This window comes from Nymphaea colorata, chromosome 4 (assembly GCF_008831285.2).
Source record: "Nymphaea colorata isolate Beijing-Zhang1983 chromosome 4, ASM883128v2, whole genome shotgun sequence".
In the NCBI taxonomy this organism is placed as follows: domain Eukaryota; kingdom Viridiplantae; phylum Streptophyta; class Magnoliopsida; order Nymphaeales; family Nymphaeaceae; genus Nymphaea; species Nymphaea colorata.
This window is the reverse complement of record NC_045141.1, coordinates 26,758,523-26,786,315: the sequence shown is the minus strand read 5'-3', so window position 1 is coordinate 26,786,315 and position 27,793 is coordinate 26,758,523. Positions and strand designations below refer to the sequence as shown.

Genomic DNA, 27,793 nt, shown 5'->3' with positions numbered 1-27,793 from the left:
ATGTCGGTTCAGATGGACTAGAGGTGTCATTTGTGAAGTCTGATTGAATAGAAGTAAGGTGATTTGGACCTTGGTTGATGGTAGGTGGGAGGTGAGGATGGTGGTGGCTTAGGTTGATCAGAGAAAGTCGCCACAGATTAATATCAGCAGGGTTATGACTGCTAGCAGTTTCTAGTCCTTGGAATCCAAATTTGTTTTCATCAAAGAAAACATGTCGACTGATATAAGTCTTCTTTTCTTTTGGATCAAAACACATATACCCCTTATGCTTGACACCATATCCAATAAGAACACATGCTTTAGTCTTGGGATCTAACTTGTGTCTATTGTAATCTGTTAACACAGGATAACATGTAGAACCAAAGATTCGGAAGAGAGAGTAGTCTGGTCTATGTTTGAATAAGATTTCATATGGCGTTTGTTGGCTGCCATGTTTTCTGGGTAAGCGATTTATGATGAAAACTGCTGTTCGAAAAGCATCAACCCAAAAATGATATGGCATTTTAGACCAGTGAAGCATGCAAAGTCCCATTTCCACAACATGCCTATGTTTCCTTTCAACTAAGCCATTTTGTTCTGGTGTGTACGGGCAGGAAAAACGATGGAAAATACCATGATCGACCAGAAAACTTTCGAATTGAGTGCTGGTAAATTCTCCTCCATTATCTGATTGGAGAATTTTAATTTTCTCTTGTAACTGATTTTCAACAATAGATTTGAAATCAACAAATCGTTTGAACACATCCGACTTATACTTGAGAGGAAATAACCAAACAAAACGAGAGTAGTCATCTACCAAAAGCATATAATAATTGAAATTTTCCCTTGACTCACATGGAGATGGACCCCAGACATCAACATGGAGGAGCTCTAGAGGACGAGTCGACTTGTGCAAGGCTGATTTGAATGGCAATTTGTGAGCTTTTCCAATAAGACATCCTTCACAGATTCCATCTTCTTTATTTGAAAACTGAATAAAACCTTTGGAACGGAGAATTCCGATCGACCTTTTATTTGTGTGTCCCAAGCGTTGGTGCCATATATCAAACGACGCAGGTCGGTGACTTTTGTCTGCCAGTAGTACTTGCTTGTTTGATGGCCTGATCTCATACAATCCTGCCCGTGTTCTCGACCCCTGTGCCAGTACTTCGCCTGTTTGAAGATCCTTCACATAGAATCCAAAGGGAGTGAACTCAAAAGAACAATTGTTCTGTAAAGTGAATTGACTTACAGACAGTAAATTTTTTGTAATCTGGGGTGCATGAAGAACTCGACAAAGATTAAAATTGCGACCATTAGATTGTATGACCATATTCCCAACATAAGAAATTGGAATAGAGGAACCATTGCCTACGATTATACCTTCGCCACCCTGGTAGGTTTGTTTGTCGGTCATCTGAGAGTCATCCATAGTCACATGATTTGTGGCTCCAGTGTCTGGGTACCATGCTTCGTCTTTGGCTTCTTCAAGTGTCATGGCAGAAAATGCTTTAGGAATGTCCCAACAATGTTTTGCAGTGTGTCCTTTTCTCCCACAGTATTGACATTCGACAATTGATTTTGCTTTGTTTTGACCTCCATTGTTGTTTGGATCAGCGTTGAAAAGATTATAATTATTTTGTCGTCCTTGATATGGAAAGCGACCTCCTCTTCTTCCACGATAATTAGCTCTACCTCGTCCCCTGTAAGTCATAAAGGCAACTTGTGTATTTTCGGATGTATAGGATACAGACCTTTTTGACTTGAGAATCTGAATTCTCTTTTCTTGGTTCAGCAGCAAATCATATAGACCATTGAAAGTGAGGTTTTCAATGGTGGTACTGGTAGTAACAGAAGTGACTAAGCTTTCATACTCTTCGGGAAGCCCATTCAATGTAATTTGAACTAAATCTGGTGTTGATATTGGATGTCCAGCAGCCGCGAGAGTATTGGCAAGAGATTTCACACGGTCTAAGTAAGAAACCATGTCCCCACCATCGTTTTTTATAAAGTTCAATTCCTTCTTGAGCATCATGATACGGAGAGGAGTGTGCGTACCATAGGACCTTTCCAATTCGACCCAAGCTTCGTGGGCTGTTTCGACGTGGAGAATTTGTCCAAGGACTTGTTCGGAAACCGTTGCCATGATCCAGCTCAAGGCTAGCTGATCTGAGCGATGCCAGGTTTCATATGCGGGATTTGCTTCAATCCTGTTGTTGGCTGTTTCAATGTATTCTGATGGGGCAGACATTGACCCATCTACATATTTCATGAGTCCTTGGGAGCGCATTACAGTTTGGATCTGACCTTTCCAAAAAAGATAGTTGTCTTTGTTTAGCTTGATAGAGACCAAGCTGGATGCAGCGTTCCATTGTGCAGCAGCAAGAGATGCCATGGATGAGTAACAAAACCAAAAATAGAGCGATTGGTTTTCAGCGGAAGGACAACTACTGGTGTCACTGCTGGTGTCGCAACTCTGTTCCTGCAGATGATGGTTGGGACAGAAGTAGGAAATCCCAAAACAAAAGAATGATGTTTTGATGAAGCACCCGTAGACGGTGGTGATGGTAGCAGGTTAGAAAAAAAAACAGGGCAGAACTAGGCGATACTTCAGAAATCAAACAATTCTTGGAGAAATCTCCAAAAATTCTAAAAATTTCTATGAACAATTTCCAAACACCTGGAAATCTTATGAACTCCTGCTCGACAGTTGCAAAGCCAAGATTTGATAACGCCGACGCCGGCCAGTTTTGTTACTGTGGACAGTTCACAGTAAAACAAAAAAAACAGAGTAGAACAGAAGGTCAGGTTACATGCAGACCTTAAAAAAAATTGAGCGCTTCCTCAAGAAATCTCCAAAGGATCTGAAATTTTTGCAGGAACAATCTCCAGACGCCTGGAAATTGATGAACTCTTGCTCGACGGTTGCAGTGGCAGGATTCGATGACGCCGGTAGTTTTTGTCGTCGTGAACAGTAGGTGTTTCTCCTGTTTAGAGATATTTGACAACTCCGCAAGGATTGGGGCGTTCACAGCAATATGACAAATTTAGGTATAAATCGGACGAAAGCAAATGAAAATTGCAGAAAATGAAAACGAGGAATAAAGGCAAGCACTCTTTAGAGATATGGCTCTGATACCATATTAGGATAAAGGCAAAGATGGAAAAAAGCCTCACTGTCACACACTTGACGTGTGGGGTGAGTGTCTATTTATATTGACACATGTTAACGTTACATTTCCAGAGACGTTATAGCTAAGATACACTTGCCATATACAATATAAAATAGTAAATGGAGGATATTCATGTAACTGCAGATTTAGTATCCCTGTGATTGCGCATTGGAGAAGCTGGCTGTTGAACGTAAGCTGGGGTCTCATTGACAACGGTTGAAGGATAATTCTTAGCATAATTATCCTTAACAATTCGGTGATGCCGGAGATGGAAAGTGAGTAGCATTTACAATGGTGATCCATATAACAGAGTGAGTTGCAATCCATTCCACTTTTGCAGTTGTCAATGACTTTTCCGACGGTACTTGTTCCATAATAATAAAGCACCCTTCTCCTCTTTTCCTGAATTTTAAGGGATGATTGCCACGATATTCAGGAAAATGGTCCTTCGATATCGACTTATTTCGATCTGGTGCACGGTCCTTGGTTATATTTATTGTGGTCAAGTATTAGTGGGTGGGAAGCTGACAAAAATACTCCATCACCTTATTATAACTGACCAATTTTTAGTTTGTAAAAGAATAAGGTTTGATGGGTGGGATTAGTATCCGTTTTAACATATTAAGTGTTTAGAGTGTACGAATTATATATATATATATATATATATATATATATATATATATATATATATATATATATATATATAATAGGTGGGTGGGAAGCTTTCACCCATCTTCCACACTTGATATATAAAAAGCTGCATTTGCCCGATAGATTTTTTACCAGACTGCTGCCAAATTGTGAAAACCAACCCATCTGTGTTGTTCGGACGGTTCATACGTCATGAGCACTTTTGGGTATTGTTTCTTCCGCTTTTTAAATTGGACTTCACAAACGATGAGAACCGGATGCATTAAAATCTTAAAAATGAGTTCAATATTACTAAGTTTTCTAATGGAAGCAAGACACAAATCTCATGAGTCAAGTTAGAAAAAAAGTTTCAAAAGACACCGCTCAAGGATTGAAAGGTTCATGAGATAATGCTCAATGTTTGAAAAAAAAGTACAAATCGCTGCCTGGTTAACAAACTAATTCTCAATGGACCGCTTCTTGTTCTTCTTGACAGAAAACGTTAAATGGTCATTGATTGGACCAAAATGCCTTTGCTTATTATTCTTTGAAAATGAACATGCCCTCGCCCTTCCATTCTCCTGTCCGAACATTGTCTCCCTCTCCCGTTCTACTGTTCTGGCGGTGTTTCTCTCTCTCTCTTGGCCATTAACGAATTAGGTCGGAACTTCCCGGTCCACTGTTTGTTGGGCATTTTGCTCACGGCGTGGGGCAGACTGGCAGTGCTTGTTGGAAGTTTCATATGTGCCAATAAGAGGAGAGAAAGAGAAAGAGCCGACAAAATGAAAATTCAAAAACCAAAAATACGGTGACAAGGCAATTGACAAAAATCATCTATGCCTTAGCAGTTAACTGCAAGCACTACCTTGTCTTCTCTTCAAAATCTCTAAAAGTTGGTTAATTTATTGGTCAAAATCTTTCAAAGATAAATATGAAAGAGGTGGTGCTCGGGAAAGAAAGGGAATGAACCAGGGAAACGACATAAAATCAATATCTATGAAACATACAATGATAATGATGGATGTCAGACCTCAATAATTTCATACAAAACGAATAAACAACAAACAAATATAAAATTTGTTTAGGAGGGTTTCGGCCGTTCTGGAGGTTTAGTACACCAGTTTAGGTGTAACTTTAAGTCTTTCGGTCTTTCCGAAAGATTCTGCTGGAGGTTGAGCCTCTATATTCTTTTATATTTAAGTTTAAATGGTCACAACCAATTACATTACAAAAATTAAAAATTTTTGGTTGGGTAATGTATTTTTTATATTTAGATTTAGTTTAGCCATACCCGATAAGTTCGATAAACCGTTTGGTTTGCCCCTAAAAAAAATTCTGGTTCTGCCCCTAAATATGCATATTGTGTCTATGCCCAGGTCTGTGCTGGTGAATGGTAAGCCATTGTGCAGTGGTGCATGCTTTCAAATTCAGGTACATAGAATGGCACCTTTATGGTTTCGGATCATTTGATTTTAAGCTTTAAATGATACACATATTTTAACAAGTTTTACTGTCCTGGATTCAAATTTACACTACACCAACAGGGAAATGAACATAAGATGCATCAACCTAACAAGTTTGCTATTCCCACAAAAAAATAGTAAGAAAGCAACAGAATCATAAACAGGACATGATATAGCAACTCTTGCCACCAAAAATAGGATGCAGCAATGTAACAAGTTAGCTAGGCTGTATAAGAACGGCAATCCTAGATCCGTTTATTTTAGCCCTCCGCAAGTGACATTATAAGATCTAGGCGAAGGTCTTCTCACGCAAATCAATGTATGTGCTAAGTTATAAAATTCAATTGGGATTTGGTTGAGTAGAGAATCCCAAAAACCTTAAACCCAGAGGGGAAACAAAAACTGTTTTGGCCTTATAAAAATTTTGAAAAAATTCATAGTCGTACAGCATGAAGATTGTGAAATAATACTTTCTGATATGCTTGAATGCGGCTAAAACCAAAATTTAATTTTAGCCTTTAAATAAAATTATTTTCATACGACTTCAGAATTTTCAAGTAAATCTTTAAAAATCGGTGTCTGAGAGAGAAAGAGTCTCTGCCGATCTTGGTTCTAGCAGAACCCTAGGCGTGGATAGCCAGACTGCAGCAACAATATGATAATGAAGAAGGATCTTTTAGTTTTCTTACCTGAGGGCTGCTTTAAGGCAAGGGAGAGATGGAGAAATATTTCCCACAACAAGGAGCCGAAGATCAGAGCGCGCAGAGTGCTCAACATCTTATTCAGAATCCGATGTCTCACATACATACAACGGAAATGAATGAAGGAGAACCGAGAATGGCAACTTATATTTATAGTTCGTGCAGCTTTCCCTTTTCGAGGGTCGTCCCATCCCCCTTTGAAATTGTCTTGCCAATCTCTTACGTCAGTGAACATCACAACAATCAATCAGACGGACTAAACTAGGAGCAAAATTAAGTCAATCTTATTCCATTCGCTGTTTTTGCATTTTGAATGTGCGGATTGAAGAGCTTGACAGAAACCATGACAATAAATTAGCAAGACCTGACGAGGCGAAAAATTAAGTCAAATCTTATTCTTTTCAGCTTCTTTCTTTTTTTAAAAGAATCCAAAACCTACATTGCGTGGATTCAAGAGGGTGAGTCGCCATGCGGAAGAAATGGCCAGTGCAAGGCGCTTAACCTTATTAAGAACATTCCAAAGAGGCCGTTTGGCAATAACCACAACAGTTACAGCATTTCCCAGCGTCTTTAAATTGCTGGTTTCTTTTCCTACTCGATAAGATTGGATTTAGGAAAAAGTTCAAAAAACTGCTCAACTTTAACGAGTAGATTCTCAAAGAGCTTTTTCTTTAAAAAAAAAAAAACGGAAATAAGTGACCTATGAAGGAGGAAAAAAGAATTAGTTAGTAGAAGCAGTAAGTAATTCACAGAAAGGGATATTGGGTATGTAACAGAATAAATATTTGAAAATATTAATAATAAAAAAAAAAACATTGAATGGCTGCCATATGTGGCTAGTGAGTTGAAGGATGAGGATGATTGTGCACATGACTGTGCGGATCAACCGGGTACTCGACATCTTTTTCGGCCTCCTAATAATTTTCACGTTCTAATATTTTGATCTGCAACCAAAACAATCTCTGATCCAAAAATAGTTCGACACTGCCCTTCAAAAATTTGGATGTTGTCGACATGGTAAGATGTTCTGTCTATCCTCCTTCATCTCCCTCTTGAATTTGGTTTGCCAATTCAGGCTATGGAATCGTCAACATGGAGATATACATATCGCTTTCTGTGCCCCTGTAAATGACTGCCTTGTTCGTTGTGCTGCATGCGGCAATCTGCCCGTGATATCTTTGGGACCAATGGTGACGGCTAGTGTGCTTGCTACTCGGTTCTATATCAGGGCTTTCTTCGCCGGATTGATATCTGTGGACACCGAGTGGGAGCAACGGCTTCGTCAACCACGACGATGGTTACAAAACTTTATTAACTCCAATTTTATATTCATGTTCTCCAGCCTTTTCACATTTGATACATTTTTACTTTTTAACTTTTTAACTCTTTCCTTATAGCGGAACTCTGCAGTCAAGAAACCCAGGTAGCTGGTGGAAAAAATTGGTATAGTTTCTTGATTCTAAATTGTAGTATTGCGGTCATTTGGCTCGACGCTGAGTTATACAAGCATGCCTCGTTTTCGGTGAAAGTGGAACCCTAAAATTTTTGCTTACTGTGTATAGGGATTCCGGATTTGGATTTATTTATTAAGATCTGGTAAATGAACAAAACCTAGATATAGTTTGCACTGGTTGGTTAAGTTGTTTACCACGTTGTCAGAGTTCAAATTCAATATGGCAATAATAACCCGTCCCACTCCTATGAGTTTCGGAGCAGATGTGCCGTTCGTTCTTCCCGGTAAAGCTGAAAAAAAAGGAAAGTGGAAGAACAAGAAGAACAAAAACCCTTTCCGTTGGACGCTTTTAAGGCTGTATAATGATTTGAGATTCAAGCTCGACTGGAACTCGTTCGTAAAAGCGCGACTGGACTTTCGTTCGTAAAAGCGCGACTGGACTTCAAACAAAAGTTTAAATTTATGCTCAAAATGTAAAACAAGTCAAAAAATTTTGTGAGACGGTGGTTCATTGTTGAATTAGTTAAAAGAAACTAGTTAAATGAGTTAAAGGAAAAGAGACAGGTTAAGTTAATAGAACAAATTAAACTAGTTAAGCAAGTCGAGCTCAAGTTCGAGCTCTACACTGTACCATCGAGTTGAGCTCCAACAGATTCTATGGAGCTGGAGCTTGAGATTTTTAATTGAAGTCGAGTTTGAGCTGCTTCAGTTAAGATCTCAACTCAACTCAGCTCGTGTGCACCCTAAAACACTTGGCAAGGATGTTTTTTAGGTGCAAGAAGAGTCATGGTTATCTAGGAAAATAAGATTCACCCACCGCAAGCTTTCTCCCGTGTTTGTTGGGCAAGAGCAGGTGAAATTTCACTTAAATTGCTAAACCCAAAAGCCTTGTTCTTGCTGTAAGCCGGTTGTCATATACGTACACATGCCACCTAAGGACAGAATTAAAAAAAAAAAATTTTGACTATGAATCAGATTCATTAATATCCCATTATTTAGGCCAACTGGCCAATTTGGCACGGCCGGACAGACTCGACGTGCGGTGCTACATATTACATCTTTTGATCACTAAGTGTTGACAAGTATCAAAATGTAAACAATAATCAAGACGCTATTTATTACATCTTTTGATCTATAGTCATTTTTTTATAATTTTTTCTTTTACAGTTCATCCACAAAAAAGGTAAATTATGTCTACCCAAATTACACTTATGCCTACTCTTTAGCTGCATGTCTGCATGATTTCAAAATCAGACATACATAGGGACAACCTTATGATTTCAAAATCAGATATTGATCAGAACTGAGCCATGAACAAGAATCATTTGCTTTAAAGTTTTAAATGTTGTTGGAGCAAGTTTTTCTTTGTCGAGTACAAATTTGTAGCGTACCTGACGGTTTCTTATGTATAATCTATTCTAAAGCTCAATGACAATGACTGTATTTGTGTCCGATTTTCACCTATTTTGAATCTGAGGAAAATATTCTGCTGATTATAAATTTATAAGCAAGGAAAATGTGTTTGAAAGTTTAACCATGTGAAGTTCTTTTTTTTTGTGTGTGATAAGCAACGTAAGGAAGCGAGATATTAACGTATTTGCTTTTTAACAGAGCCTCCATGAAGGTACTACGGTCAACCTAGAGGTCTTTATAATGTTTAATATCTTTTCCCCCAACACAATAAATGGACTGTGAATTTCTTCTTTTTTTAGTCCATCCCTGATTTTATGGGCAACTGATGAAGTCATTTCTGCCCAGACAAGTTACTTTCCTGCCTTCTCTTCTTGCTTTCCGAAATTAAATTTAGAAAAAAAAAAAGGAAAACCCGCTTGATTTTCAAGAATCAACAACCAAAACAAGGAAAACCCGCTTGATTTTCAAGAATCAACAACCACGCGCCTAACTTACAAAAAAGAATAAAAAAAAAATTCTCAAAGAGCTGCTTGTGGGTGGAAAATTGGATGTTTTAATATACAAAATTACCTTTTCAATCAAATGTATTTCATTTTATATTTTTTTTTCTCTTGTTGAGGATAATTTGTTATTCATATTTGTCAAATTTTTCGCGAATTCCCATTTGCTATGCACATTAGTCGCATTTTGTGCATTTTTAATTATCTCCATCTATTTGAGATTATGGTTTTAGTTCCTATTATTACCAATAACATATAAATCAAAATCTCCATATGTAAATGCGAGAAGAAAGGAGCTCCACATGCTCCAATCAAATACCGAATATTGCCTTTTTACTCCTATCTTTTACTTTTATGCACACGACTGAAACAGCTGTGCTTCGAACCTTCCACTAACACGACCATTTTTTCTCGTTACACACACTGGAAATATATTTTTATTTTTACGTGCTCATTGGTTCCAGCCGGGCATTCAGGAAAGAAGTTAATATTAAAATTCGACGCATTCTGAGGTAGAATCCGCTTCGAATTCACAAGTATATGGCCCGTGGAGCATGTGCTTGCACATGCCCCATACATCAATCTGATTGTTGTTCATCTGCAATTCGTAACAAATATTAAGAAAAAAAATATTGCATACATATTATTGATTTTACAACATAAACAAAGTTTTGGGCTAGCTGCAAGGAGCATCTGCTGCCAAGTGATTATCAAAGACTGAAGAGTTTTCATCCACCAAAAGTCACAATCTAAATTATCATCAAATTGCTTCGAGTTGCAATTTTTTGAGTCCTTATAAAATAATTGTTTTAAGATGTTAAACACCAATGTGTACGGTGGGAGATTACTAAATATGGAACAGTTGGGAAATGTGAGCTCTGCTACGATAAAAATATCTTTTTCGACTTTGACTAAGTCATTCCTGCATTTGATTTCATATACGATACATCCGGTCAATTTTGAATTTTGTATTTCTTTTGGACCAGCCATTGGATCAGGAGGGGTTCCACAAACATACTTGATTCGAAGTGTCCCAAAAAAAAAAAAAAGGCATGGGCTTTACATGTAAACGTCACATTTGAAGCAGATTCAATCCAGATTCGATGCCGTTTTAATTTATCAACCTTGAACCCAATTTCTTTCAATTTTATATCTTACATATAAAAGAAAGCTACGTTAGTTTACATCAGATTTGATACAGATCAGAACCAAAGCCAGCTCATCAAATCCAATCCAAAGTTCATAATGCTTTTACTGTAACGATGACCAAGATGTCTAAGTAAGAAATCGTTTTGGATCGAAACAATGAAATCAAGTTCTACAAGGAAACGAGACAACAAGCTTGCGCATTTATTTGCAAACAATCACCCTGGTGGGAAGCATTAACAAAGAAAATCCAGTTGATGGGCTAAATTTTACCGAGGCACTATGAAAGCAGAGTCGGAGTCAGTATTGTGGGAAGAGCTGCCCTTTCCTGATTCCTGTTGGATCTGCTTTCCTCCACACAACCTAATGGCTTCTTTTAGTTCAGTTACTACGTCGCACATCTTTGGCCTGTTGATTCCCTTATCGCTAGTGCAGTGCAGTGCCAAGTCCACTACCCTCCGTAATGAATCGACCTCATATCTCCCACAAAGTGTTGGGTCCGCAATGTTTGCATGTTTGCCTTCTAAAACGCTTTGTCGTACCTGCATGTACAAATCAGAGGCATGTCCGACGAATCAATCCAGTCCTTGCTCAAAGAATTATGCACTATATAGTACCAATTCATGATCAATTTCAGAAATTGCATGGAAATATTGGAAATGAATGTTGACAAGAGGAAGATAAGAGACCAGAAAGTATTGCATCCACTAGTTAAAGGTGGATTCATACTGGAACTGAACACACAACATATTTTGAGTGTTACTTCTCTCAAAAATGCAGTTCATTAATTAGGCCACCCATTTATATGCAGCTCTAAAATAATCTAGCCTGCGACGTTCTTATGTGTTTTAGTTGTTAGGGGTTGTTCTTATGTGTCTTAGTTATTAGGGGTTTTGTGCCAAGAAATGTAGCATTCCAATATTCAAACTACTGAAGGTCTGATACTTAACACTGTGCTACTTTGAGGAGATAGAGCGATGGACCGAGGAATCATGTATCCAATTTTAAGAGCAGCAGATTGTAATTAAAACAAGAAAGCACAAAAAAGCTAACGAAAATGTAAACACAAAAGAAAAAACAGAAAAATGTACCATTCTTACATATGCTACATGTAGAAATAACAAGCAATGTGCAGACAAGAAACTGAGAACCTAAAAGCCACTGCACCATTCACAAACACAATATGAAATGGGAGAGCGAAAAGCAGATGATGAATAATTGGAAAAGACAAAAAAAACAAGGAATTAATTCTGGCAAACACAATGTTCTTCTCTTGCTCATAAAATCACTGGGGCAAAAAATGGACCTAAGTTCTGAAGGTCGTCCGGAAAAGGAAAATATTCTCGCTAATTTCTCTTGTGAAATATCACAGTAGAGCAAGTTCAGCAATGACACATTTATTTTATGATCTTTTGTCATCCAAATCAATGACACAGTTCTACCGTTCTCTCATTAACTAATATGAAGCTGCATCTAATGTGACGGTAACAGATCCATGAGCCGATATTCAAACATTTCGTGTTGCATATTGCTGAAAACATTGAATAGACATTTCACATTATTCGGACCTATAGTGTTCCACCATTATAGTGGGAATAGATCATGATATTGCAGTGCAGAATCTGCAGACAAAAAAATTGTTCCACAATATCTGGTTAAGCTCTTACGCAACCATCAATATTTGATTCAGCAACTAAACGTACTATATATAACAAAATAAAATAATTTATGTTGACGTCGTACCCAGTGAGCAATATTAATTTTTTCGCCTGAAGGTACGTCAATAAGATGTCGTTTTCCAGAAACGAGTTCCAGGAGCACAATTCCGAAACTGTATACATCACTTTTCTCGTTTAGGCAGCAGGTTCCGCAGTATCTGTGGCAACCATAAATTTGAGTGGCAGATAAAAGACATTAATCAGGGCATTTCATTATGATCATCGCACGACAGTTTATAAAATAATTATGAGACAACCAATGACAATTAATCTTATCCCACCAGAAGCTTAAATAAAAGAACAAGGAAACCTCCACTCTACGTAGACGTGTTCAGGAGAGTGACCAGTTCACCTGCAAACAGATGCGAAGAAAGGGAAAAACTAGAGAAAAAAATGGTTTGTCCGTGCCCATTGTTTCATCAAATTAATTGAGAGCAAATATGCAAAGGAAAGTTCTGAAGAAAAGTTCAACTCGTCAGAAGTTGCAAGGTCTCTTTCTCAGTATTAATTTATTCAACAACCAAGATTACGTATTTGGACGAAAAATAAGAAAAAATTGCAAAAGAGCAAATGAAGACCAATGACAAATTATTTTTTAACTTTAATTTGAAGATAAACAAATAAGGGTGAAATTTTGGGAGGAATTCAGTGAACTGCCTCCGCATGGAAAAGGTTAGAGTGGAGCAATAACTTACACAATTACACCTTTTGGTCAAAATTGATCTTCTTCTATTGCTTTATTTTCTTTGGAAATAATTTTGATCAAGATGGATAATTTTGTTGACTATCCCTCCACTTTAATTGTTCCACTGAAAAGTTTGAGTGTTTATTTGTTGATCCTTAAAAGTTGAGTCTTGATTTGTTATCTGCACAAAAGTTAAGCGGTCTTTGTAATTTTTTTTCATTAAAAAAAAAGGACTAATATATAATATAATATCATCTCCGTCCATGCAAAAGCTGGGATTAAAAGTAGAGATAACTCACTCTGGATCCCAATAACCCGGGGTGCCCCTAATAGCAGTTGTTACATGGGTAACACCCTCAGACGCCACAGGTTTTGACAGGCCAAAATCTGCAATTTTGGCTTCAAGCTTGTCATTTAGGAGAATGTTGGCGCTCTTCACATCCCTGTGAATGATGGCAGGCTTGCACCCTGAGTGTAGGTAGTCCAATCCTGTTCATAAATCCTTGAATCAATCAATATATATATCTATCATGTGTACATATGTCTGCGTGAGACACACAGGAAGGGGAGAGAGAGAGAGAGAGAGAGACCTTGGGCAGCATCCAATGCTATTTGAAGTCTTTGATTCCAATCCAAATTAACTCGCGCTTTTCCTGACAGGAGATTTTCAGTTTGTCATAACTTACTACTCATCATGTTGGAGGATTATGGTAATCTATTAAGCTTTACAGATTGTCAAGTGAAAGAAAGTAATTCCAATCTTCTGGATGTGATTAAACATAGTTTGTATGCATCATTTGTGGTCTTATTTTTGTGCAAAACTAATCTTGCTCCATCCTGTCCCATGCTTGCAGTCAATATTTCCCCATATATGTGCTCGTACGTTTAACTAGATTTTTGCGTTAAAACATTTCCCAATGCTTCATACTTTCTTTTTCTGCCCCTTTTTTTTGGGGCAAAAATATCGGCCTAGTTCAAAACAATCGCAATCTATCATCTTCCGAAATCCGTGTAAAATACTTTCCCTCATTATTTATACCTCCGTTATTAGGTGGTAGGATAGAGTGGCGAGTTGGAATCGGCATGCAGTAATAAGCAGATCAAGGATCAAGGTCCAAGGATGACTTGCTTTATAGATGTTATTTTATTGTACAGTTGTTTAGGGCAGATGAAAGAAAACACAGTTCGTTTCCTTTTCTCTTTGCGGTGAGTTTGTGCTTTCTATTATTTATTTGAAATCCTTGATGCAAGGCAGTTGTAAACAATTTAAACAGGAAGGAAGAAAATAAATGTGCGGTAATAACCAAAAGAACACAGATTAAGATGCCTGAATTTCTTACCTGATAGTGCATCCTCGAGACTTCCCCTTGAAAGGTACTCATAGATTAAAATCATGCGTTTAGCGTCATGACAATATCCCAAAAATGACACAACATGTTTGTGGTGAGCTCTTGAGAGCAATTCAACCTTTAAAAGGAAGTGCTGAGGTTACTCACTTGATGACAAAGCAAAGCCACAGAAAGGCCAAACATGAATTTAGAGGATGTAACCATAACGTTCACCTCATTATTGAACTCTTTGAAGCCTTGTTTGGATTCATCAGAAGAAACTTTGACAGCCACCTTTTGCCCCTTTAAACGTCCAAGGTATACAGGACCAAAACCTCCTTTGCCGATCTTTTGTCTAAAATTGTCGGTGATCTTTTCAATTTCTTTGAAAGTAAAAGCTTGGCATCTCCCAGGAGACATCTCTAATATTGCTTCTTCACTGCAGTCTGAAGATGGATTTCCACCTGAAATTAAGGACTTGAAAAGTCATGGAAGTTTTACAGCGTGAGATCACAATAGGAAGCGTAAGAAAGAAAATTAACGCACTTACGAGGTGGGTTTCTTTTCTTCGTCTTTATAACAATGGTTGCAGAGGCTACCATGAGAAACAGCAAACCTGCTGAAACACTTACTCCAATAACGATACCTTTACTGGGCTTCGGTTTGGGTCCTGGAGGAACATCACACACACCCGACGAGCAGAGCTCCTTGTTCCCCGAAATGCTGTAGTCAATAAGAGGATGCAGAACAAAGTAGTAAAGAGAATAAGATAGCAATATATAGGACCGTATTTATGTTTAATGGTTCAAACAATTAGAAGAGATCGACTTCATTCACCAGCTAACAATCTTAAGTAAATCGATGCACTAAAAATGAAGAACAACTGGATTGGAGAAACTGGATATTCGTGTGTTTTCAACTGTCCTGGCGTAATTATCATGTTTAAGAACCTAAAAAACATATTCTTAAATCGCTTGTTTATTATACTTAGTTACGATTATATATTTTGGCAACCATAAGAAATTCTGGACTGCTGCTCCTGATAACTATGTGATCCTATTTTACGTGTTCAAACGGACTCATCTAAGGGAGGATTTCTAAATTTCCAATTGTGGAGATCGCATTTGTATGGCTGGAAACTGGACCACAGCTAAAATATTTTCTGAAGTGTAGATATTGGAACAATCAAAATAAAATATAGACTTCTGAAGTGTACATAGTGGCACAATGAAAATGATCGCATCGGTTCTATTCTGATGTGACTCTATTCGTTTTTATTGTCCACTCTCTCTCTCCCTCTTGTTTTTGGCTGATTGGCTTCCTGAAAACAATGTGAAACAGATAATTGATTGGGAGAATTGGACAATCAATTATGCCTAATTAACTGCAAAATGGAAACATGAATGTTCCTCATTTTTTCACATTTTGTTTCGTTATTTTTGCTTTGAAGTTTAGAACTTTAAGTTAAATTATTTATCTTCATTTCTGTTGTTACTAAAACATCGTTTTATCAAGTTATGTTTATATTTTCTCGTCAGTTTTACAGTTATTGTACTTTTTCCTCATGTTTGAGGCTTTTTTCTCAAGATTTTCCTTAAATTTTCAGCTTTACTGAAGAACACCCGAGAAAGATGTGGTCTTTTAAAGCCTGTCGACGATATTTGTAATATATGACTAATTAATACAAGAATATTTGTGTGTGTGTGTGTGTGTGTGTGTGTGTGTGTGTGTGTGTGTGAGAGAGAGAGAGAGAGAGAGAGAATATGTCTTTCTTGGTTCTAGCAGGAACCTAGACATGGAGTGGCAGAGTACTGCACTGCAACAATATGAAGGAGTATTCAATTTTGAGGGTTTCAAGATACAGTACCTGAGGACTGCCCTAAGGCCAGAGAGATATGGAGTGCTACGATTTCCCACAACAAGCATCCTAAGGTCAATGTCTGCAGAGTTCCCATCTTCCCCACTGCTTCTGATCAGAAAGGAGGTTTCACATACAACAGATGGAAGCAAAGGAGACAACAGATGGAATCAGAGGAGAATGATGGCAACTTATGCTTCCTCCGCGCCCCGTTGAAATTGTCTAGGGAATTCTCTCACGCCAGCAAACATGACAGCAAAAAAAGAATTATGAAAACCAGAGAATAATCAAGTCAGTCAATCTTATCTTTTTCGCGTCTTTGTTTTTTCCAAAATGAAAGCCAAGCGCTGTTTGGACTGAAGGGTGGCACGGTGAGACTCACAGCGGCTGTTAAAAAGTTGCGTCATCAACCAATTGTTATTAAGGACGCTCCAAAAGGATGGACTGCGATCATAAGTCATCCCTCATGATTAATTTATAGGCAATCTGAGCTGCTTGCCTTCTCTTCTTACTATATATATATATATTCCTTTCAGTGGTACGAAATTGGCGGTTCTGGAAAACAAAAAGCAATGAATGAGTTCGTTGAACGACATAAAATCACTCCCATCCATCGGCGCCTCTGTAACGCAAATCAATAGGTATTAAACATCAACAACTTTAATCTGTAATAGAAATTAGGGAGAAAGTGCTTTTATCCCTACCTATTGATCTTGTCACCTCAAGCAATAACTAGTATGAAAGAACTATTTAATTCGGAGAATACATGTTTAGATAGCCCAAAGCCAGCGGACTGAATTTTAAGCTCGAACAGAGCGCTTAAACCAGTGGGCCGGGTCTAGGGGCTATCCCATTACTTTGACTGTTCGTTTTAATATATTTGAAAATGGTCTACGGATACACAGAGTTTTCTGGTAAAAAAGAAAAGCACGTAAGAAACTTTAGTTACTGAGATTCATCAATATTATTTCTTTGCCATAATGGCTTAGCTGCTTGGTTCCTATTATTACCAATAACAATATGTAAATCAAGAAGGCTAGATATAAACGTGAGAAAAATCAACCTGGTGGATCTCAGACTGGCTCTTCAAGTGAGCAGGCCGTTAATGTCATGCAGAGAACGAGATATAAGCTATGAGGTTGGCTAAGTTGAAGACAGATGTTCGTGTCTGCTCTGGAGCTGTGAGCAGTGATTTTTTCGTGGTCGTGGAACATCTGTGTTACATGTATTGGTAGGGATAAAACGAATATCCGCTTAGTTTTGACGAGTGAGAGTTAATCAGATGTTGGTATGCACCATTAAATTAAATGTGCATGTCAGAGGTTGATGAATGAGAGCGCCAAACCAAATCGAGGGGCGAAGCATGTGGTTTTTGTCTGGGAAGTTGCCCGCACAGTTTTACATATTAGTTTTATTTAGTATATACTACTCAATTATTTAAAGGTTCCCATCAATTATTTTGCTATGTCTTTGAAGGGTTCAATCCTTTTTTTTTTTTTTTTTTTGAATTAGCACTCTTCAGCCAGAAGATTTTGATACTGCTGCACTTGATGAATGTGTTGTGAGTTTAGTTCAATCTATGCTGACCCATGACCTATGATCCATGGGTTAACTATAAGTTTTTGGCCTTAACGTATACATATATGTTATCAACCTTGTACTTTTCCAATAGAAATTTTATACCTGAAGCTAACTGTGAGGCTTTCGTCTACCGGAACATGTACCATGCAAAATGTATTGACATGTATTTTTACACACACAAAAAAAAAGTTCGTTCCGATACAACGACGCTGGGGGTGAGGTTGTCCGGGCCTTTCAAAACTAGTTCATTTCGATCGTACGGGTCGCCGGAGGTGACATCAATTTGGTAGGACTAAAGAATACAATGTCCCGTCAATTTTTATTTTTATTGTTGTTAAATAAAGTTAGAGTTAATGAAGGTTGGTATCCACCATTAAATGTGCGTGTGAGAGATGGACGGACGAAATCCAGGGGCGATGCTACATGTGGATTTAGTGCGGGCAGTTGCGTCTCCCAAAATCCATTTATTTAACTATTGTTTTGGCCCCAACAATTTTGTTTATTTATATGTTAGTGTCCCCAATCATTTACTTATTTTTGTATAAGTTATCCTTAATCAATCAGTTTATTATGTATTTGAAACAGACTAAATTTTTGCAATAATCGTCTCTCAGCAAAAAAAAAAAATCTTATTTTCAACAATGTGAAACTATTATTGAAATTAAACTTACTCCATAGGTGAAAAAACTATTTTGAATAAAATATAAACATCTTAATATATTTATAAAGACTATTTTAAACATGCTTTGATTCAACTTGTTTTAATGAGAAATGTTAACTTTTTTATTATCATATCATGTGGGCCATTCATTTTTTCTTATTATAAAAACACCATTCAAATCTAATAAATGATCAATTTACTATATGTTTTGCCTCAACCCATCCGGGGTAAGATCATATCAATAAGTTTAAATTGCAAAAAAAAAACACAATTTTAAAAATCAAAATCAAAGAGTCTGGTTTTTATCGGTTTTTTACTAATCTCTCTCTCTCTCTCTCTGTTATTGATTTGAACATGAAAACCAGAGCTGGCTTTCTTATCCCAACAGGATTCTGGAATGCTGTTTTGGTCCTCAAAACCGGCTGGCGATGTCATCCAAACCTTGATGGTGGTGCAGGGAGAAAACTGAAAAGAGCGTTATTTGTACCCTTTTCCTACCATTGGATCTCAAGGTGTAGATTTAAATTGGACATGCTATGGTTTTGTAGGAGCGATTCTCCAATGCAGTTGGAATGGAGACAACCTGGTGCCCATGCATATGAGATCAAATCCAACAACTTGTGTAAGTGTAACCACTCACATCGATATGGAAGACAGTTGAAAAAAAATAATTGTGCATTCCGCCTTATTATCAAATCACACAGCACCCAATTTGTTTATTCCAACAGAATAAGAGGGATTGAACTGCAATGAGTCCAGCAAACACATTGAATTAGGTCAACTACAAAAGAAAAGGGGCTTCAAATTAGTCGAGAGATCCGAACCCATTCTGATTTATCAAAACTCAATCTAATTCCAATGGTCAACGTTGCATGTGAATGCTACATTTACATCAGACAAAGCCAGCACATCAAATCACAATGCAAATCAAAATGCTTATTATAACGACCCAAGCGTCTACGAGACATCGATTTTGAATCGAACACCATACCAAAACCAACCCTTTGCTCTCTGTTCTGGAGAGTACAATTACAAAAGAATAAAATACACTTATTTTGCAGGAGACGGTCTGAGTACCACCCAAACAAACCAAAGAGGTCCTATGGAAACGACGATTCTGGTAGCAAATAGCAGCCAAGAGATATCGGTGACGGGTTAAATTTTACCGTGTAGTTGGAGACAGAGGCACCATGGGCGCAGAGTTGGAACTGTAGGACGAGTTGCACTCTTCTGGTTCGTGTTGGATCGACCTTGCTCCACACAACATAATGGCTTCTTTTAACTCCGCTACTACGCAACTCATATTCGGCCTGTTGATTCCCTTATCTCTAGTGCACTGCAATGCCAAGTCCACTACCCTCCATAACGAATCGACATCGTAACTCCCACAGAGTCTTGGATCTGCAATATTCGCATGATTGCCTCTAAAAAGGTTCGGTTTTACCTGCATACATAATCAAAGTGAATCAATCCAATGCCTGCTCATAGCATCATGAGTGAACGCGAGATCCATGATCATTTCCAGTAAAAAGTTGAACAGGTGAACAAACTATGGACGAACAATACTGAACTTGAATCCAACAACATTTAGGAAAATAAGAAATCCAAAACAATTTGTGAATGTAAATTCTCTCAAGAGAGAGTAACTTTAATTATGCGGACCATATGCGGTTCGACAAAAGTGTAGCCTGTAAGGGTATTGTGTGTCTTAACTGTTAGAGGCTTTAAGTTCATATAAGAATGACATACTTTAACCATATAGAGATCAATATTCCAAGGAACGTTGCATCCAAAAAGGAGCAGCAGATTGTAATTATTCAAGGAAGCATGCTGAAACAAACTTAAGCATTAATTCAAAAAAGAAACAAACAAACAAACAAATGACGAAAAGAGAGCTGAACAAATCAGATCTTAAATATACTACATCTGGAGCAACATATGGAAGCAATATTGCAACCAAAGACCCATGCACTGTGTCATTCATGACACGCTAAATGGTGAAAAGCAACTGATGAATTGTGTAGTGTGATATTTTTGTCATCCAAATCAACAGCGTAATACTACTGTTCTTTCTTTGAATAACATTCAAGCATCTAATATAGCAGAACAATTCCACGGGGTCAATATTCAAAGATTTCATATTTCAGAAAAACATAAAAATTCCATATTACAACAAAAAAACGCTTTGACGACAAACCTCAAGAGTTCAGACCTATAGAGTGTTTTCGGCATTATAGGAAAAGAAACACCTGACAAATGACATTGTAATGCAGATAAAACAATGTTCTGTAATATTTTGTTAAGATCATACACACCAACAATAATTTGGTCGCAGTAACTAAATGTACTGTAACCAAATAAAATAATGTTGCACTATGGCGTTTGTTTAAAAATCATACCCACTCAACAATATGGATTTTTTGTGCCGATGGTTCATCCATAACATGTAGCTTTCCAGAAATAAGCTCTAGGAGCACAACTCCAAAGCTGTATACATCACTTTTCTCATTTAGCCGGCAAGTTGAGGAATATCTGCGACAAACCTTTAAAACTTGAGTGGCAAATGAAAGAGAATCAGGCATTACTTTATCGTCAGATAGCTGATAAATAAGAGAAAACACTATGAGAAATTCTTATCCCCTAAAGAAACCTGCATAATATAACAAGGAAAGACAAGATGTGGCACGCGAGAAGGGTCAATTGACGAAATTCGACAGATGAAGAAAACTAAAAAAGCGACGAAGAAGAAAATTTCAACGATGTCCAATCTTTCACGAAACTGAAAGAAAAGAGGGGAGAGTTATGAGGAAAGTGTAAACCTAATTAGATCAGAAGTTGCAAGATCAACTAATCAGTATTAATCCGTTGAACAAACAGGAGGTTAAAAATTTTAAGATGAAAAAATCGGGCATCTCTGTGCATGCAAAACTGTAGTTTGACTTGGAGAAGTATCCAAAATTAATTTCATGTTTCTCAATTTTTTTGGAGGTTTGCGTATTATACATAAAGGACTCACTCTGGATCCAGGTAACCAGGGGTGCCCGCAACAGCAGTTGATACATGGCTAACACCATCAGGCATCCCAGATTTTGACAAGCCAAAATCTGCAATTTTGGCGTCAAACTTGTCATTTAGGAGGATGTTGGTGCTCTTCACATCTCTGTGAATGATGGCAGGCTTGCACCCTGAGTGTAAGTATTCTAATCCTGTTTCACATAAAGTCAATATTTTTCACCCAATTATGTGTGTCACACACACAGACACACATACACACACAGAGAGAGAGAGAAAAAGAAAGAGAAACCTTGTGCAGCATTCAGTGCTATTTGAAGTCTTTGAGACCAATTCAAATCAAATTCCGCTTGTCCTGGCATGAAAATGTTGTTAGTATGTAAAATCTTATACGTCATGGTGCTAAACTACCTACATATTGGGAAGGAATTATAGTCATATATTAAAATTTTCAATTTCAATCAAAAACAAGATATTTCCAATCTTGCGGAAAATGACGAAAGACATTTTGTGCATACAGCTCGTGGTGGTATTTTCGTGCAATTAAAACTTACCATGCATTTTATACCCTGTCCGTCCGTCGCTTGCAGTCAATATTTTTCCAAATGCATTACCAGTTTAAATAAATTTTATATGCAGTGAATAGAGGCCTAGAATATCCAAAAAAAGAAGTTGTAGAGAAGAGTAGCGAGGGGGAATAAAAAAGCGAAAGAGGAAAAAAAAAGCAAAGGTCACCATGCCTCTTCTGTAAATCCAAGTTCACAATGACGTGTCGTCTTCCAAAATGTCTTGTAAAAGAAGAATCCCCAATTCAAATCTGAACAGATCGATGGCAAACCAATTTGATTAATTGGCCAATTCAAAAGTGCCTCAGGTCAGTTCTTACAGTATTTTTAAAGATATTTTACTTGTCATATTTCAAATTAATTTTCATATTGTTTTCATTTACATTCCCACAAAAAGATTTTAAATTTTTTTGTCGATTCACGAACGGACCGATTCAGCTAAATCGGTGAATCAGTTTATTCACGGGTCGATTCAGCAGCTCCACCAATTCCTTTCGTAGAAACATTTTTAAACGCTGCCAAAAACCAATTGTCGTAGCCTATCTGTAAGCTATTTTTAAACTGGAACGGAGAATGAAGAACCAAATGCTAGGAAGCAAATATATAGCAGCAAGGTCAATAACAAGATTTTCATGATTTGTAATATTTTATAACTTCAAGGAAATTAATTAAGCGCATGGCAAATATACGATATAATAAAAGGGAAAAATAAATAAATGTGCAGCAAATAAACAAAATAACGCAGATCAAGGTCCATGAATTTCTTACCTGACAGAGCTTGATGAAGATTTCCTCGCGGAAGGTACTCATAGATTAAAATCATCTTCTCAGCTTCATCACAATATCCAATGAATGACACAAGATTTCTGTGGTGAACCCTTGAGAGCAAAGCAACCTATTCACAAAAGAAGGGAAAAAAAAAAAACCTGCTTGATGCGATCCACTCGATGAAAACGACTCAAATGAAACAAGTATAGATTTAGGCGATATAACGGTGACGATACCTCAGTGTAGAACTCCTTTGAGCCTTGCTTGGATCTGTGAGAAAGGATTTTGACAGCTACGTCTTGCCCATGTAAGCGGCCTGCGTATACGGGGCCAAACCCTCCTTCCCCGATTTTCTGTTTAAAATTGTTGGTGACCTTGACAACTTCTGAGTAAGTGAAGGCTTGACAACCAATAGCCTTGTCTTCTGCTCCTCCACTGTGGACTAATGGATTTTCACCTGAAAAAAACTTGAAATCCTGAAGGCTGCAAAGTGTACTACGATCACAATTGGACAAATGAAAGAAATTTGACGCACTTACGAAGTACGGTGCTTCCTTTCTTCATCTTCATAACAATGATTGAGATGGCTAGCAGTAACAGTAGAGCAACTGAGACAGTTATTCCTATGATGATACGTTTCCTTAAGATGTTTGGAGGGGGATTACAAGAACTCGAAGAGCTGATCAGCTTCTTGTTTCCCGAAACACTGCAGTTAAGTGGTTCAAATTAACTAGCAAAAGAGGTCGACTTCATTCACTAGCAAGCAATGTTTATCAAGTTGAAGCACCAAAACAACATAAGCACTAGTAGAAGAAAGTACCCATGTTAGAACTGGATTTTGTGCAATTAGGATTTGAATAACTGGATATTAGCGAGTCATTTACCCTAACTTCATTTAAACTGTCCAGGCGTAATAATTATCATCTTTATGAACCTGAAAATATGTTCTTAGATCAGTTCTGTTTTGTACTTATTTTAAGATCTGTAACTTAGTCTCTAGACTGCTGCACCTGATCCCTAATGATATCTTATATTTGTGTTCAGACATACTCATCTAAAAGTGGCTTTTTAAGTTCTGAATAGATATCAAACCTTTTTAGCTAGAAGATTGACCATGCACGCCTAAAATATTGACGTCGAAAGTGTAATGTCTTGATCTTTTCTGCAATATTTAAATGGTAGAGCGTCGGTTTATTATAATGCCACTCTGTTTAGTACTATTGCACATGTACTCAATCTCTCTCGCCCTCCCTCTCTTTTTTGGCTGATAATAGGTTTCTTGAAAAATCCCAAGTAAGGTAATTGATTTAAAGAATTGAATAACCAGTTATGCCAAATTAACTTCATGTACAATGGAAACTAAAATGCAAATATCTGTCACAGCAATAACCATATGTTTGCAAGTTACAGAAAAGAACGACCTGAGCATGAGGCTTCCTCTTTTCTGCTTGCGGAGAAGATCAGCAGGCATGCAACCACTGAGATCATTGTCTGATAAATCCCTTTATACAATGGTGGCAACACAGATGAATTACTGCCGGTTGGACTATGTGAACATATACATGTGAGGAGAACAAGGGGAGTAGAAAAAGGGAATACTTACAACGTCCACAACTGCGGCAAATAAGCAAGAAAGTCGGGTACATTGCCTGTTAGATTGTTGCCTGACAAATTTCTAAAAGTAAAACAACCAAGTTTTTGCAGTTAGAGATGTGGAACTATCTAAAATATCTGCAGCACACTTGCTTTACTCACAAAGTAACGATGGCAGAAAGGTTTGCTAAACTGGAGGGGATTTCACCACTTAATCCACTGTTCGATAAATCCCTGCAGAAGTTGCACAACCCACCTGAGCACCTTGTCAAACAAGCAAAGGCTTTTTGCATTATTGTGATTGCACTTTAAGTGCAGGCGCACTTACAATGAGATAACCCTTGGGGACAATGTATCATTGCTGCAAACCAAGCCTTCCCACGTGTAGTTCAGAGGTAGACAAGGATCCCCAGTCCAGGCCTTAGTGATCTGATACCTGTCCCTAATATCCACAAGAGAGCTGCCTGCATAAACAAAAGTCGTAAAGTTTTAGTAGAAACACTGCGCGTAAACCTTTAGTTTTCGGTTTCCTTTCGAGTTTAATTTCCTCTTAATAGCCCCATTTAATATTACCTGCACATAAGGCAGGCAATATTACAGAAGTACTGTGTGCTAATGCAAAAAACTTGAACCCGGAAGCTGTTCTCCCGTTCTTGCACTCTGGAAAAGGAAAAAAAAAAAAAAAACAGTGGACCTAATTGCATTCGTAGGAAAATCTCCACTGACCATCTCCATCATTGGTTGCGGAATCGGACAACTGCACAACACTATAAACTTCCTTGGCGTTTAAGATCGGGGAAAGCGTAGATCGTTCGGTTGGAGTATACTCCACCACATTGTTCTGCGAGGTGTAGATGCCATCGGAACATACGGTGGTGGCAGCTTGGTATAGAGGACGGTAGTCATTGCGCAATAATTTAGAATCCAATGTGATATTAAATTCTCTGGTTTCGTTGGGCTCCAGTTTTTTTAGTTCTGCGAAATGTATGCACATGAACAAGTAGTCATCCTGCTGGATGTTTGAGCTGGAAATCATTCCGCTGCTGGCGTTTGAACTGACGGCAGCAGTTTCCATCACGACCGATGGTGGCGCGTATTCGCTAGAGGTTGACGAAACACTGAGCGTGGTGCTAAGGGAGTCCAAAGTCGGGGTCTTTGAGGAGAACCAAAAGCGGTCAAGGGCATCATCCGGGTACCTGCTTGCAAAACCATACAGTTCAGAGGCAGACATGCGCATATGGCTAAATGAGATGCTCATGAGTACACTGCTCAAAGAAAATATCAGTTATAGGCATCCAGCAGGGAAATCTACCATATCGAAATAATTAGGAAAATAAAAGTGCATCCGTTCCGTTACATTTCACCAAGGATGTAAACTTTACACTAATTAGAAAATATTGACCACATTATGCAAGAAGAAGCAATGTTTCATGAAACTCTGGGTAGTGCTAGTTACTGTCCCGTATAGTCTAGTCTCGTGCTCAACACCTCTGTTTTCGTCTGTTTTCAGTGATTGGAACCTTGGGAAAAACTCTGCTGTAAGCAACGAAAAGTTATTTGAGACTTTGAGATCGTAGAGGCCATCTGAGTACTTCCTGGAAATACCAGAGTTAACCTTTTCTCAGGCTGTCTCTTGGTACTACCTTTTCGTCCAACACTTCTATTTCTCTAGCTATACGGGAAGAGTGGATTAATTGAGCGGCAAGAGTAAGTTTGAAATCAGTCAACTGAAAATAAAGATAATAACCACTTAAGTACTCTGCATGTAATAGAGACGCTGTCGAGGTACTCCGATATCTGTCTTCCATCTTCATTTTGCTTCACTTATACACTACATTCCTCATATCATCTCATATCCTGATCCGGCCAGTTCATGATTTAACAAGGTGCCACACACATATGCATTAGGACGAAATTAAGCAAAAGAACTGGAAGCTAATGGTAAGGACTACCAAATTTCATGATCAAGATTATCCATGGAAGGAAGAATTTTACATATAATATATATATATCTATATATATATATATATATAGTGAGAAAATATGGCTCCGTGAGAGTTCATGAACTCAGATTACTTTTTTTTTTCATCCTAAAAGTGAAAATGATAGTGGTGAGAACCCTCATCTGATGGTTGCCAAAGATCATATTTCAAATTATGGCCGAAACTAGTCCCTTTAACTCAGGGGTAATGTTCGAGACTTCCACTCTTTTACTACAACTTTATATTAGCAGTTCTCATGAATCTTAAGAACGGAGCTGAACAGCCTGATCTGAGTTGAAGTAACGGTGGCTATTCACCAGCCAATCCTATGTTACTCACTTGCCACATGTGCATTTATTTCTTTATGGTTTTTTATATTTAATTAATTCTGAATTTTTATGAAAAATATTTATAATAAATTTTTTTTTGTCGACTGGGTTCAATTTGTGATTCTTACGACACTACAGCTCTTAATGCTTTTGTAATTCTGGAAAAAGTAGATGCCAGCAAAAAGTAGATGCCAGCAGACGCAACTAAATTCACCCGAAAGTTAAACCCATTTTTGCAGAGCTACGAACCTGCGGACCGTGCTATCCCGTGTACCATAATTTTTTCTGGACTGCATGTTGAGAGCCAGTGTAGCATTAACAACAGGATAAATGGCATCGGGCATGGGGCGAAGCTCAATGACTGATATGAAAGGGTCACGCTCCGTTGTCTTGCACAGGCAAAGCGTCAGGTAGCTCCTTCTTGCCTGCACTATGAATTCGTAGCTCCACGACGTTGAAACCGAAGAATTGACCGTCTGCACAAACGTGCTCTCCAGGTACAAATCAAACTGAGGGAACGAATTCAATCCATCGAAGTTGCCATATAAGAATGTGGCCCGAACCAGATACTTGGACCCAGGATTCACCGGCTGAAGCGTGTAACAGTTTCTCTTTCCTTTTGGAAACGTCCGAAGATGCCACAGGTACTTCTCGTATCCATCAACGACGTAACTAGATGGGACAGCCTTCACCTCCCCAGATTTCATGAGGTTGGAATCAGACGTGTATGTGAGTCCATTGCCAGAGTATACGTAGCTTTCTTCCTTGCTGCCGCAATCGATGCTTATGAACCCTGCAGATTTCGTTGGTAGAGTTATTAGACAATCCAGGAACATCTAGTCTGGACAATCGATCCAGGAACTTCCGGGTGGGTTTGGGACTCGACAGATTCGATTTCAACGGATCTAGATTCGGATTGAGCACTTAAATATTAGTTTCCGTTCAGTTCAGACGACACAATCTTTACCAAAAAAGTGCAGGATTCTGTGATCATTTTGTTACTGTAGTGTTGGTATCTCTCTGGTTTAATGTTGATTTATTCCGTGGCTTCTTCCTTGGTATGTAGGGACTATTTGTGTTGAATTCGGCTTTTGCTGCAGCCTACAAGGATGAAGGCTGCAGCAGTATATTTAATTTCAACAGTCTTTCAATTTCAAAATATTAATTTCATTTCAACCAAACAACGAATTTTCAATTCTAGAATAAATATTCTAAATTATTAAACACAAGTGAAAATTTGAATTGAATGGAATT

General features: G+C 37.9%; 1 protein-coding gene across 1 annotated transcript; it reads right to left on the bottom strand.

Annotated features, from left to right (window-relative positions):
• Positions 1 to 10,655: 10,655 nt before the first annotated feature.
• On the bottom strand, positions 10,656 to 27,375 carry LOC116253296 (probable LRR receptor-like serine/threonine-protein kinase PAM74). Its single transcript, XM_031628059.1, has 19 exons — positions 26,789 to 27,375; positions 24,955 to 25,493; positions 24,802 to 24,888; positions 24,557 to 24,692; positions 24,391 to 24,462; positions 22,872 to 23,118; positions 22,609 to 22,762; positions 21,594 to 21,650; positions 21,306 to 21,495; positions 20,689 to 20,821; positions 19,456 to 19,733; positions 16,057 to 16,209; positions 14,740 to 14,912; positions 14,424 to 14,653; positions 14,202 to 14,328; positions 13,452 to 13,514; positions 13,161 to 13,350; positions 12,202 to 12,334; positions 10,656 to 11,000 (listed from the first exon to the last, which is right to left on the bottom strand). Exons 1-19 carry the CDS (start codon positions 27,373 to 27,375, stop codon positions 10,728 to 10,730), a joined length of 3,822 nt encoding a protein of 1,273 aa, XP_031483919.1. The 3' UTR covers positions 10,656 to 10,727.
• Positions 27,376 to 27,793: the final 418 nt, after the last annotated feature.